Here is a 13,532-nt window from a genome sequence, read left to right as displayed (position 1 = left end):
GAAATTGAAATAAACACAGCTACCATAATATCTTGTGACAAACTGCATTCTAACAGAAAGGTCAGTTATTCAGCTTATTAGTAAATATATCCTGAGGCAAAGATAAAGTTAATACAGAAGTAATAACTGATTTCAGCCCCTGTTGATGTCTGACCAAAGTAGTTAGAAAGGCAGATGGTATGAATGTCAATTTTCACATCATCATCTTCTCGACCAGATAGCATGTAATTATAGGCAGCCGAGCACAAATGTGCAATTACAGTCAGTTGAAGCTGCAGATACTTCTTATCATTTATTTGGAAATTTTCATTTTCTTTACAATTTTATTCTGCTGGCTAAAAGCTGTCTGCAATTTTAAGTTTTGGAGGGACATATACTTTCAAGTTTGTCTGTTACTATGGAAGGTTCTGCTTAGATTTTTTTAAATTAATCTGAAAATTTTTGGTGTCAATAGCACAGAGAAACTTCCTTTTCTTCTTGTGCCACATAGTACCAGAAAATACCATCTCAGGTCTGTTGGTAAAAATAATTTAGGAGAAGTTCAGGCAGAGGCTGTCCAACATGCACTTTGAAATGTAAACTTTCATCTGGAGATGCATTTGAAAAATATTAGGAAATTAGGGAACTCTAAGGAGTCGCTCTTTTTGTTCATTAGTTTTCCCTAAGATAACTGCCATCGACCAAGTCTACACAGTTTAGGAGAAACCTATTCTTTTCTGCTAAAGCCTGTGAAAGATGCTGAGAGCAACCTGCTGCCAGAAGTTCATGGGAGGTAAATAAAGCGGAGTTAGACTCGGAGAACAGCACTTCCTCAAAAGCAGACTGCGAGCACTCGCTGAAGTAGCTCTTCCATGTGAGGAATTGTTACAGTTGCCATGGGAATATAAAGTGAAATATAAAGCGATTGTGACTAATAAGAAAGGAGGTGATCCGAGGCAGCAAATGAAGAGGATATCAACTATGAAGCTGTTAAAACAGAAATCTATGTCAGTGGATCTCAAACTTCCCCCTGCCCCGCGCCGCCTTTTGGTGTAGCGCCTGTTGCACGCCATAAAATGTTTCCAGCATCTCAAGCAGGGGGGAAGTCATGGGAAAACAACATTGCTTTGTGCTGCCCACTGCCTCTGGTGTCCCTTCAGATCTCCTTTTGTGCAATCTCCCTGAGGTCAATCCAGACACCACTTATTTTGAAACACGGAACTGAATTAAGTGAGATTTTAGAACACGATTTCATGTTTGCAGAGTGCTAGCAATAGGAAAACATCAAGAACTTGCTTAGCTACACAAAAGAGAGAAAATGTGCCTGTATAATGGGTATTGCCTGATGAATTTCTGTGCTGGCTAAAGCAAACGTCTGTTTTGCATCTCTTTCCCTTCCCACAATGTTCTCTAAATCCTGTATCTGGTGTTTTTTTCTCCACTACTTGGAACCTTGCACTAACTAGAATGGTCTGCCTTTGAAGCTCAGAGGCACCTTTTCTTCTCCAGACCTCAGGAGTGAGCAGTTATTCCCTGCAATTCTCTCACTTCAGTTTCCTTCTGCACTGCAGATTGAAATAAAAGGAAAAAGAGGACAAAGAAAACCTCTCTGTATTTTAGCAAACACTGTGATAGAAACAGAATTTCTGATTTTAACTTTGTATTTTATTTGCATAACTCTTAGTCTCAAGCGTAATACTATCTTTACTCCTTACAGTGCAACTACTTCTTACAGTCATTAAAGACTTGATTCATTTTTCCAAAGACAGCTTGGCCTTTGAGATGCCCTCAGCTGTCCAAGATACCTGCAGAAGGCTGGAATATATGGTATAATATACAGGACACCTGCATCCTTCTTGGCAGCAGATCAGTTGGGATACCTAGCTTAAAGACCTAGCTCATATGCAGTTAGGCAAATATTACCCTGTAATGCTCAGACAGGGATAAATCAAACCTCTAAGCCTTTGCAGTCACCTGAATTCACTATATACTAGCAGAGTCAGAGAAAAAAAAAAAAATAATCAGCTGGACTTGCTTGAACAAGGATTTCAAGATTTAGCCCTAAATGCTTAGTCGTCTCATTTTTCACAGTAGAAAGGTATGTAAGAACAGTCATTCATTTTTTTCTGTCTGATCGATTTAAACAAATAGTCTTCTGACTTCTTGACAGATTTAATAATGCCGGCTGATGTGCAAGTTAAATGTAATTTGAAAATTTACACATAAAGATAGAGCCAACATTCATATTTTACCAGTGTTACCCACTCTTTTAAATACTTTAAACCACACCAAATGACCCTGGTCATGTGTCCATTATTTCAGAAAACAAAATCTAGTCATGAAACTACTCTTTCCAAAATGTACCAGAGCAGATTGTGTTGCTGAAATGCTTCATTCTTTGCAGTCTTTATTCATTCTCTAGTAATGCATGCCATTGCATTGAATATAATCTATTCTGTTGTAAAATTAATGGCTTACTTTATTCTTTCTTTCTGGCTGTAAAACTAATGTCTTACTTTCTTCTGTTGGTGAGGGTTTCTTCACTGTCTCTTGAGAACATCTTCAATCCCTGATTATCTTTGTTCTGATCAAAGGAGCAACCTGGAGACTGCGTAGGCTTCCTTATAGGAGGACCACATACCTTGTTCACCTAAAAGGTAAAAAAAGCCACAAGAAAAAGGAAAGAACACATGTAAACAAAAATTATTATGTATCTCTCAATTCAGTTTAAGTCCATTTTAATAAGAAAGAGAGTTATGTGGACATAAAGCTAAGAAAAATACCATTAATTATCATACTTCTCAACACTATATGCATAATGACTGCAGTAAACACATAACCAGTCATTTTACAGTAGAAAAAACCCAAACAAAATCACTCCTTTTGAAGGAATACCCGGTGTATAATCAAGTCACCACATGTATTTTATTGGTTGTGGCTTTTTTTCTTCCTGTAAGGCAAGTGTGTTGCTATGCAGACAGTAACTGCAAGCTCAGAGAACATGATGTGTTGTGAACAGTGGCATATTACCATTTTTTCTGTATTACACCCCAATCAGATTTTTAATATGCATTGAACTTTGTGATTTCTTTCAGGGTTGATGAATTATTATGGCATGTTCAGCACAGTTACCCAGAGCATATAGTGAACAGTTAGCATGGTGGAAACTAGCATTACAACTTTGCAAGATGTAAATTTAATGATCCAAGATGTAAGTTTAATGATTCGGACCATAGATGTTGAAAATATCAAGGGATTTTATATTTCTGGCTTTCTGATCTAGATGTCAATAGACACAAATTCACGTGAACTCCCATTTTCCTCTTTGTGAAACGTGATACCGAGCATTTTGTACAATGGAGGATATCAACTGATGTTCATAGCTCATTATTCTTCCTAGTCAGTAAATAAAAATAATTAGGGTCATACATATCTATTAAATAAGAGATACTTCGTGCTGGGGATCACATAGACGCGATATTAAGCAGACTGAACAGCACATGTCTTGTGTAAGCTAGCACACATGCCCTACTGAAAAACTAATACTGTATGTGATTTATGAAAACTTGGTTTCAATAGGTAGTCAGTCTTTTTAAATGAAAAAGGGAGAGATGAGATCGCTGTTGGCTCTAAGACAGGGATCCAATTTTTGAAGCAGAAATATATTCAAAATGCTACCATAAGAAATAGGAAAGGGTGCATATGTTATACAGCAAGGATTATTGTTTCCTGTTGCATTTAGATCCCCAAATGTAAGAGCAGAGAAAGCAAATAAATCTCATGTTTCAAGTTACCACGACACACATTAAAAAAAAAAAGTGCAGGTCTTAGGGACCACCTTTCCAGCTAAGAACTGCTGTAATGTTAGTTAAGAAATACATTTAAAATTTAAAATGAAATGAATGTATCTAATTTTGATGAGTGAGTTTGTTGTTATGCATGGTTTAAGTGGTGATAATGAAAGACTCATTGAATGTACTTGCTTAGGCCAGTCAAAAAAGAAAGAATCAGCATTATTACTGTATATAGAATCATAGAATAATTTAGGTTGGAAAAGACCCTTGGGATCATCGAGTCCAACCATCATCTCCACTCTACAAAGTTCTCCCTTACACCATAATAAGGTGGAATAAGCGTTCACCTTATGAATTGAAAGTGAGGGTAAAGCTGAAGGTGAATAGTCCTTTTTGGGTGCAATTCACATGTCTTAATTTAGGCATCCAAGTTATAGTTTGAATCCCCTTCAAATGAGGGGCATGAATTTACCTACAAGATAATTGTCCTTGGACATATGGCCAATGTCCCTTAAGGGACTTAATGGGATACACTTTAAATATCACTTGAAGTAGTCACCTCACTATTTCTTATCAGAGGCAGTCTCCCCTTGGAGAGCGTGTCATTATGACATTTATTCTTGTCCTCAAATTCAGTTTAAAATCTCCCTTGCACTTTTCCCACTATTTCCCCCACTAGCTCTTCTTCAGAGCACACTATCCCATGCTCTTCACACGATTAACGGGACTCCAATTTCACCCCCGTAAGTCCCTACGCTCTTTCTAGACTTCAGCCATCCTTGTGTGGGTTCGTCACTTCAGTGCTGCATTTCGCCAGCCTCTGCAGCATTCCATCCCACCAGCCGCTCTACATCAATATAATGCATAGCTACCAGAGACAAAAAATGCTCTTTTCCTTTTATTTGTCTCAATTTTTTCATATTCTCTTATGCTCACTGATGGGACATGGGCAGCATTATGCTTATGATCAGCTTTTAGGACAAAGCAACTGATGGTTTGGGTTGCCTCAGTTCCAGCTTGTCATACACTGTTCAACAAGTCTTTGTCTTATCAAGAATAAAAATAAGGCTTTAACAGACAGTAAGAGTCAGATCCAGGTGTCTGGGAAGAAGGCTCTGTCTCATGACAGGCATGGATTATGGGTGTAGGTTGTTGTAGGTCTTAGGTGCCTCACATATCTGAAAGAGGCACCTTAGCAGTCCAGGCACTCTCAGAGACTGACTGCAGGGTGGGAGCCTGTGAGGAGAGGAGAAACATGGTGGAGAAACACAGTCACTGGCTAATACAGACCCTAAGCACATGAGTACCCGACCTTTGGGTCAGGGGAAAAAAAAAGAAAGAAAAAAAATCTGCTCCAGTTATAGCAAACTGAAAAAAACATGCATTCAGCTCCAGGAGGAAGGCAGGAGAATCCACAGCCATCTGTATTTCTTGAATTTACAATAAAATCTCATTACCTTTTACTCTGACTAAAATGATCAAATGAAGAAAATAATTTTTACAGTCATAGTGGTTTGGAATATGGATGATATTTGTATTAGATATATTATACAGTTGCTTCAAAGTACTGTTTAATGGCCTTTCTCTCTGTTTATTCTCTTTGAGCGAGTATCTCAAGAAATGCATTGTGCAATACCAGGAAATTTGCATTCACTGATACATTTAAAAAGAAACCTTAGTTTCAATTACAAAATCTTTCTTAAAAAATTAATCTTGGGTAAACTTTACATACATATAAATACCATAAAAAAACAGGCATTATCTGAAATGTCTTTTAAGGAACGAATTATTTTTTTTTCCAAAAGCCATTTTTGGAAAATTCTGAAAACCGCCTTAGCTAAATGAGAAGAAGTGTTTGTACAGCACCATGTGCACCTCTGCTGCTCCCAGAAAGAAGTGCCTGACAGTAATCATACTGCTGAGAACGCAGTTCTGTTGATGACAGCAACAACTCTCACAGCTGAAAGTTTTCTCACCAGTCTTTACCAAAGTCACTTGCTTCTTCAGACATAGTTTCTGCAGGATGAGCTACTTCAGCACGTACAATGGTATCGTCATCATCTCTCTTACCTTTCTCACATCTCCGATATTTAAGTCCCTTGGACCACTGGCTGACTGACTGGCTTTGTGTGGTGTTGGTTCTTCTTTTTGTGTTTGGTACATCGCACTTGTATTAGTCACCCAACTGAACCCAATCTGTCCTTTTTTTTAACTCTTCACCAGTGGCTGACACTTTTATGTCACTTTTTTAACATGGCTAAACCATTAACTGTATATGCATGCCAAAGAGTACGTTTGCCTCCCTCACTGGCCCAGTCTTCATTGTCACCCGGTTTCTTCAGTAAACTTGTGCACATGAAAAAGTCATACATTCTTATCTTGCCTTCAGGTGCCTGTTCTGCCTGGGAGCCAAATAATTTCGAACCAAAATGTCAGTATCTCATTCCCCAATACACGGCTGATGATAGTCTGAAAAACAGATAAATATACTTTCTGTAGTCATGTCTGCTTTCTTTCAACCCATTCTTTAGGTCTCCAGGAATGTGCACACAGTATCAGTGTAATGCCACTTAGTTGTATTTCCCGTGTTTTCTGAGGGACTACAACTATAACCATTAGCCACATTGTTGCTTAATTATTAGTCTTTGGGCTGCAAAATTAACCTTCCAAGTAAAAATTCATTCAGTGCTATTACCATCAGTCTTGAGAGACACAGACTGGAATCATAACTTTGAGAGAACGGGAATGGTCTCACTAGACTAATGACCTAACAAATGAGCATTTTGCAGCAATATCTGATTAGAAGGTATTCTTACTGTCTGCCAGTTTCACGGAAAGGGTATTCCCACTGAATGCTTCCACAAACTGAGTATTTTTCTTGGCTTCAAACACAAAATCCTAAAAGACAGTATAAAATGATTCTCAAAGGGAACCAAAAATACCCTGAGAAAAGTGAGACTGAAAAATCACCAAAAATATTATTCAGCAGAGAATTACAGATCTCACTGACTTTCAGGAAGAATTAAAGACTGCTATAAATTACAAAAACAGAAAAGCCTCAGCAATTTACTAGGGATTTTTTGTCTTTTTTTTTTTTCTTTTGGTCAAATGTTCTTAAATACTGCACAATATTTAAGAGCATAAAAAGAAACCTTAGAAAATGATAAAACTCTTGATTTTCACAGTTCAGACAAACGTATTGTCATTATACTCAGCATGCTGTTATTATGTACAATTTGTATGCCACAGTATGATGACTGGGTTAATTAAAAGCTCTTGTAATAACCATGCAGTTAAATTGCAATTAGTGCCACACATGAACTTTATGGCAGTTTGATTTTGCTCAGTGCAATTCCGTAAAATGTCTACTTATGGTTACTTACAGTTTGGAAAACCAGTTCATCATAAAACTTTACATTTACTCAGGACTGGACAATGATGGGAGCATCATTTCAACAATGGTGGGATACTGTCCTCTAAGTTGACTTTTTTCAGCCACTTCCTTTGGGTTTTTTTCGGGTTTTTTGTTGTTGGTTGGTTTGGGTTTTTTTTCCACTACAGAAATGGTTCTTTCTGGCCTCAGCATGTCTGCTGAAAGAATTTTCAAATGACTGAAGCAAACTGAATGCCCAGTCCTGTGGTGCACTTTCAAACTAGATATGCCAAGTCTCGGTGATTAACTATGCCATAATCTTTAAATGCTGCCACTCTGCCAGGAATCCTGAGATTCTCTGCTCCACTTTGGTTCACGGGCTGTTGTGAGATATGCTGAAAAGATGATCATCATCTAGTCTTGCAGTGTGTCTGTAGCCTATTCACTAGTTCTTACTGCTGTGCATAGAGTAACAGGGAAGAAAACACTTCTCTAGCTGAGAACCAGAATTAGGAGTATGAAAATTGCTCTTTCTTTTATGTTTAACTGTTTCATGCTTCTTTTGGTAAGTTTAGCAAGTTTTTGATGCATATATATCCAGAATTTCCTCTAAATGGGGTATGTGTCAAGTATTCACTAGTTTATAACACAGTCTCTCAGACCTGTAAGCCATCAGTGTAGCTGTAGTCCGTATAGGCATTTAAAATTGCTTTTATTTAATGCCTGTTTTAGTTAGTGATTAGTCTGGTGGCTTTTTGTTCTAGCTATCAGATCACGAATTTGTCACGACCCCTTACAGTTAAATCTTCTCAAATACTCACGAGCAAATGGACAGACGAAGTCTAATAACTCTAAAACAAAGATAGAATTAGGTGTCAGGGACGGACAGGTTGAAAATACCTTCGTTACAAAAAACGTTGTGGTTAAGTGAATTTGGTTTTATTTTCTAGGAATACACAAGCAAATACTTTCTTTGAGAAACAGATTCTCAATGAATCACAAGCTTTTCCAGCAACAGATTACTAACTAAACCGCCCAAAATGTTCATCCAGAAAAACAGTGCATTAAATGTTTATGAAGTTTCCTCGATTCAGATTCAATCCTTGCAAGCGGATGTGCAATGCTTTCAGGTAGATGCCTGTGTCTCAGAGGAGAAAACAAAGACCGACACAGCATACTCTTTTTTCCACCTCATTCTGCCAGCCAGCCTCTGCGAGCAGCACAGGAGAGGGTGGCTTCCCCGTCACCAGGCAACACAGGGGTTTGGCACTTTCTGATCATAGAAGCAGGTGAAAATGAAGATTTCTCAAAGTAAGATCAGCTTCTCCTTTTAACTTGAAATAATCTCCAGCTGAGCTCCTGCTGCAGGAGCCAATATATCCACACGCTTGGTGGGAGTTTCACTGGTTTGTCTTCTTCTAGTTAAACCACAAGAGGGGGCACCAGCATTTCAGGATTTCCAAGCACTTAAGGAGGGTTTTATCGTTTGCTGCTTATAAAAGTTGCTTATTTAATATTAAATGTCTGTTGCAAAGAAAAATGTATTTTGGTATGTGAGAGCGTACACATGTGTGTGAAAGATTGAAGTATTGCCTGCAGAGACAAAATTCTAGTTCTTGAAAACAAGAGCAAGCATTTGGTACTATGGGCTGTTTTTCCTTCAGAACAGGAAAAAGACATTAATGTGATTGTCTTAGGAAAGAGCGATGGAGTACCACCAGTGTTTAAAACACAGGAAAATCATGCAGGAATTGTGTATTATTTCCTTTGTTTCCTTTGCAAATTTTGTGTTCTTCATCTGTGACTAGTTGTCTCCCTTTCTCCACTGTAGACAATACGTCTTAGGCATCCAAAACTCAAAGCAATCTCTAGAGTTACAGCGGCAACTTAATAATTTTATAAATTTCATACTTAACTTTAATCATTTTAAAAATTTGCAAGAGAAGTCCAAGACAACCTGAAAGGGGAAAACATTGTGAATAAGAGACTAGAGAATTACAGAGTAAAGCTGATACTTAGAATAATGCTTACACAAATTATTAAAAACCCAACTTATAATCACCTACAAGACAAATCTTAAATGGACTTGCCAAATAATGATATTTTCAAAGCAATTTTATTCAAAATTGCAATTAAAAGCTCAGGTGACTCATGAAAAAGTGTAGTCATAATTTTTCAAGTGAGATAGAGTTGGAAGTGGTTTCAAGCTCAAGAAATAACCAATCCAATTCAAAGCAACCTTATTAAACGTGATAGTTTGTTGCACACCCAACCAGATGGTATTGAGCAAAGATAAATGCAAACTGCAGATATACAAAATGCAGACCCACCAGAAAGGCAGTGGTAGCCTCATCAGAAAAAACGAGAGGATTACATGTTGCAAAAAAAAGCAAATAATTTTCTGTGATATATAAATAAAAGTACAACTTGGAGATACTGAATTAATTATTCCACTCTGATTGGCACTAGTGTGGCATCAGTGCCATTGCTGTACACCTTTGTGGGGAAATCTACAGTCAAGATGGAAGACCAAGGAAGACACAAAAATGCTAAGAGTTTGAAAACAATTTTTTTTTAATCAGCAATTTTTTTATACAATTTTGCAAAAGACTGCCGTCCAAGCCGTTGCATTCTGGGAGCCAGAGTCCACCACTTTCATGTGACTGAGACTCGTACCCCCCTCTGACCACTCCATCCACCAAAACCAGTGCTCCAGCCCAAGTTCTCGAGACTGTTCTCATATCTTGCATTTTTTAATTATCTCTGATTTCCCTCATAATTTTGCATGTTCTGATTGTAAAATAAAGTCTAATAGCCCATTAAATATGAGTTACTTAATATATTTTTAATTTGTGTCTTCTGCTCTTTAATTACTAAAACCTTAAATGGCTTTAATTCTGCTGCTCCTTTCATGAGGGACTAACACTCAGCAAGTCTGGCAGTAAAAATAGTTTCTCCTTCTGAATGGGGGTGGGAGGGAAGGAAATGATTTTTTTTTTTTAATGGCTTAATGTCAGGGGAAATCCTAATGTTCTCAGCCAAGTTACCCTGCAGCCAGAGTACAGCACTGCCAGTTCAAACTCTTCAAAGGCAGTTCAACAAAACTGCTTCTTGTGAGAGGCTGCCAGCTCTCCCGATCCAAGTCTGCTTCAGTGGATGCCAAGGTGTTTCATTTATGTTCAGTGAAAACAGTCTGTGGTTCTCCTCTGAAAAGCAATTATATAAAACCGGCAGTAGCCCTTTCCAAAGATCAGCTGCCTGCATGTAGTTAGACTGACTTATCTATGCTCTCTAGTGGTTAAAATATACTTTATTGCTCCTCACTTCTGTGTGCCCTGCAAGTAGAGCTCTGACGTAGAGGGCCAACATTATGCCTCCTTGTCTCAATCAGGCAGAACTGTTCATTAAATCTAAGTACAAGTCTATCCAGGGTCACCTGTGTAAACCAAAAGAAATTCAGTAGGAATGTGACTGTCAATGAAAGCAGAAATGGGGCGCTCTAACCTTTATCAGGTATGTTTCTCACTTACAAAAAATATATTACAATTTACAATACATAAAGAATTTGTAGAAGCGAAACATGGTGGCTGCGCCAGCATAGCTGCACGATGTGTTTACACTTTGTGGCAGGCTGCAATTTGTCTTCCAAAATTGTGAAGAGGAGAGCAGTTTTGTAAGCAAGATCAGCCACAGAAGTACGTAGGTCAATACAATCATGCACGCTTACAGTAACAGTCATAATGTATGATTTCATTTAGCATAAGACACTGTCAACAACTATTTAGATACTTGGGGAGGTCACCTTTTCATGATAATAAAAGATCAAAAACCACCTGAAAAAAAATGAGGGGAAAAAACTACTATCTAGTTAGTCCGCACTTCAGACAACCTAGGTGTTTCTCCCTCATCTCAGACTACAAGAATAATGGTTTTTCTTCATGTATTTGTACATTAAGTGTTTTGGTGTCTCCTCACCCTCTTATTTGAACTTGGACAAACCAGTTTTCTTTGAAGATTTTTTGTGATATACAAGACAGTCACTTATTCATACACGTTCATATCGTTTCAGGGACCAAAACAGTCTGAAAAACTCATTTGCTTCAAAACCTCTGGATCTGCCCTCACAAAGTTTTTCTCTTCCAGGACAAAGGGCTGGTAGTGATTTAAGGGCCAACTGAGACACCAGAAGTCTGCTCAGCTCAGTAGCTCTCTTTGTGAACAGTTATTCTGTTTCACAATGAAAAAGGAAGAGCAGAGAAAAAAGAAAACACATACACAGCCTACAGAAAGGATTCTCAGTTGACTTCCTTTACCCTTGTTCATGTCTATAACTTGGCTTTGGGCAAGGAGTGAAAAGCCTCCTTTCTTCTCTTTCTGCAAATACGAAGAACCAGACTGCAGCATTTTCAGCCTCTTGGCGCATCTTCCTTACCTTCAGTTCAGCTCCTCAGTGGACACATCCAGACAAGCCTGCCATGGTGCCAAAGCAAAGTTAGACATCTAGCATGTCACCTAAAACTAGAACATGATGGCAGCCCAGACTGTTTACCCCACATTTTTCAGACCTTTGAGTCAATGGAAATAGGAAGGCCATTTTGGATCTGTGCATTTTGCCCAAATTTTGCCTAATCTTCTATTAAAAAAGAAAAAAAAAAGAAAAAAAAAAAAGAAAAAAGATCCTATGCTTTCCTGACAAAACAGATCTCAATCTTAAGAAGGAAAGATTTAACAAAAGATTCAAGTAATTTCAAATTGTGAAGTGGATTTGCTCAAACACATTAAACAGGAATGCATAATGCATGCCATGATATGTTCCTACACTATTTACTTGGCAGCCTATATCGAACATACCTTATGCAAACCTGCACTACTCAGCATTGCTTGCCAAAGCCGTGCGTGCGTGTGTGTGTGTGTTGATAAGTGCAGTGGACTGACCTTAGCTGGCTGCCAGACCCCCACCGAGCCACTCTCTCACTCTTCCTCCTCAACAGGACAATAAGAAAATACGATGAAAAATCTCGGGGGTCAACATAAAGACAGGGAGATCACTCATCAATTACTGTCATGGGCAAAACAGCCTCAACTTGGAAGATGAATTTAATGTATTGCCAAATAAAAATAGAGTAGGACGGTGAGAAACAAAGATAAAAATAAAAAAACCTTCCCCCTAGCCCCCTCCCTTCATTCTAGGCTCCACTTCACTCCTTCATTCCCAACTTCTCTGCCTCCCCTCAGCCCCCAAGTGCTGCAGAGGGAGCGCGAATGGGGGCTGTGGTCAGTCCATCACACTTTGTCTCTGCCGCTCCTTCATCCTCACACTTCTGCTCCAGCATGGGGTTCTCCACGGGCTGCAGTGTGGATATCTGCCCCACCATGGTCTACTGCATGGGCTGCAGGGGCACAACCTGCCCCACCACGGTCTTCTGCATGGGCTGAATGGTTGATATCTGCTCCAGCACCTGGAACACCTCCTCCCCATCCTCTTTCTTTGGCCTCAGTGTCTGTGGGGCTGTTTCTCTCTCTTTTTTTTCCTCACTCCTCACTGCCATACATCATTTTTGAGCTTTCTTAAATATGTTTTCCCTGAGGCGCCACCATCTTGGCTGCGGGGCTCAGCCATGCCCTGCAGTGGGTTGGTCAGAGACGGCTGGAAAAAGGCTGTGTCTGGCTCAGGGCAGCCCCGGCCCCTCCTCACAGAGGCTGCCCAGCAGCCACCCACTGCCAGCGCCTGGGCATTGGCCCCCCGTACAACAAATAACTCCACTGTAGGAGTTGCTGGGCAGGAGACTGGGCAATTTGGCAAATGAATTGAAAAAAAAAGCACTTTTCAGAAAAGTGTGAGACCTGAACTTAACACTGTATTTGATCCTCTTCACTCCAAAGGTGAGAAATACTCCTCTCTCATTTCCATAAATGAAAGGAAAATGGCCGAAAGAAGAGGAATTGGAAATGATGTATCTTGAAACAGGTACCAAAAGCTGTACCATCACGTATTCACACATGGAGAAGCTGAAGAATGTAGCAGCTGACTGTATTTAGATAGACACGGTTTCATGGCTTCATGTTCTGCTATTATATTTAAGAGTACTACATCCAGCTTTGGAGTCCTTAGCACAAGAAGGACATGGACCTGTTGGAAAGGGTGCAGAGGAGGGCCACGAACATGATCAGCGGGCTGGAGCACCTCTCCTACGAAGACAGGCTGATAGAGTTGGGACTGTTCAGCCTGGAGAAGAGAAGGCTCTGAGGAGACCTTATAGCGGCCTTCCAGTATCTGAAGGGGACCTACAACAAAGCTGGAGAGGGACTTTTTACTGGCATGCAGTGATAGGAAGAGGGGAGATTGCTTCAAACTGCAAGAGAGTAGATTTAGATCAGATATCAGG

General features: G+C 39.3%; 1 protein-coding gene across 12 annotated transcripts in view; it reads right to left on the bottom strand.

Moving 5' to 3' along the window:
• Nucleotides 1–13,532, bottom strand: part of GPC5 (glypican 5) — a 738,578-nt gene that overhangs the window by 593,715 nt on the left and 131,331 nt on the right. For all 12 annotated transcript variants that reach the window (XR_010071268.1, XR_010071272.1, XM_063336223.1 and 9 more), the window contains exon 4: nucleotides 2,496–2,629. Coding sequence is in view for 10 of the 12 variants with exons in the window: in XM_063336223.1 (XP_063192293.1) it covers nucleotides 2,496–2,629 (134 nt within the window). In the remaining 2 variants the exon portion in view is untranslated. The remainder of the gene's footprint in view (nucleotides 1–2,495; nucleotides 2,630–13,532) is intronic.

Source organism: Chroicocephalus ridibundus, chromosome 1 (genome assembly GCF_963924245.1).
Source record: "Chroicocephalus ridibundus chromosome 1, bChrRid1.1, whole genome shotgun sequence".
In the NCBI taxonomy this organism is placed as follows: Eukaryota; Metazoa; Chordata; class Aves; order Charadriiformes; family Laridae; genus Chroicocephalus; species Chroicocephalus ridibundus.
The sequence above is the reverse complement of the archived record's forward strand: the minus strand, read 5'-3'. Positions and strand labels throughout refer to the sequence as shown.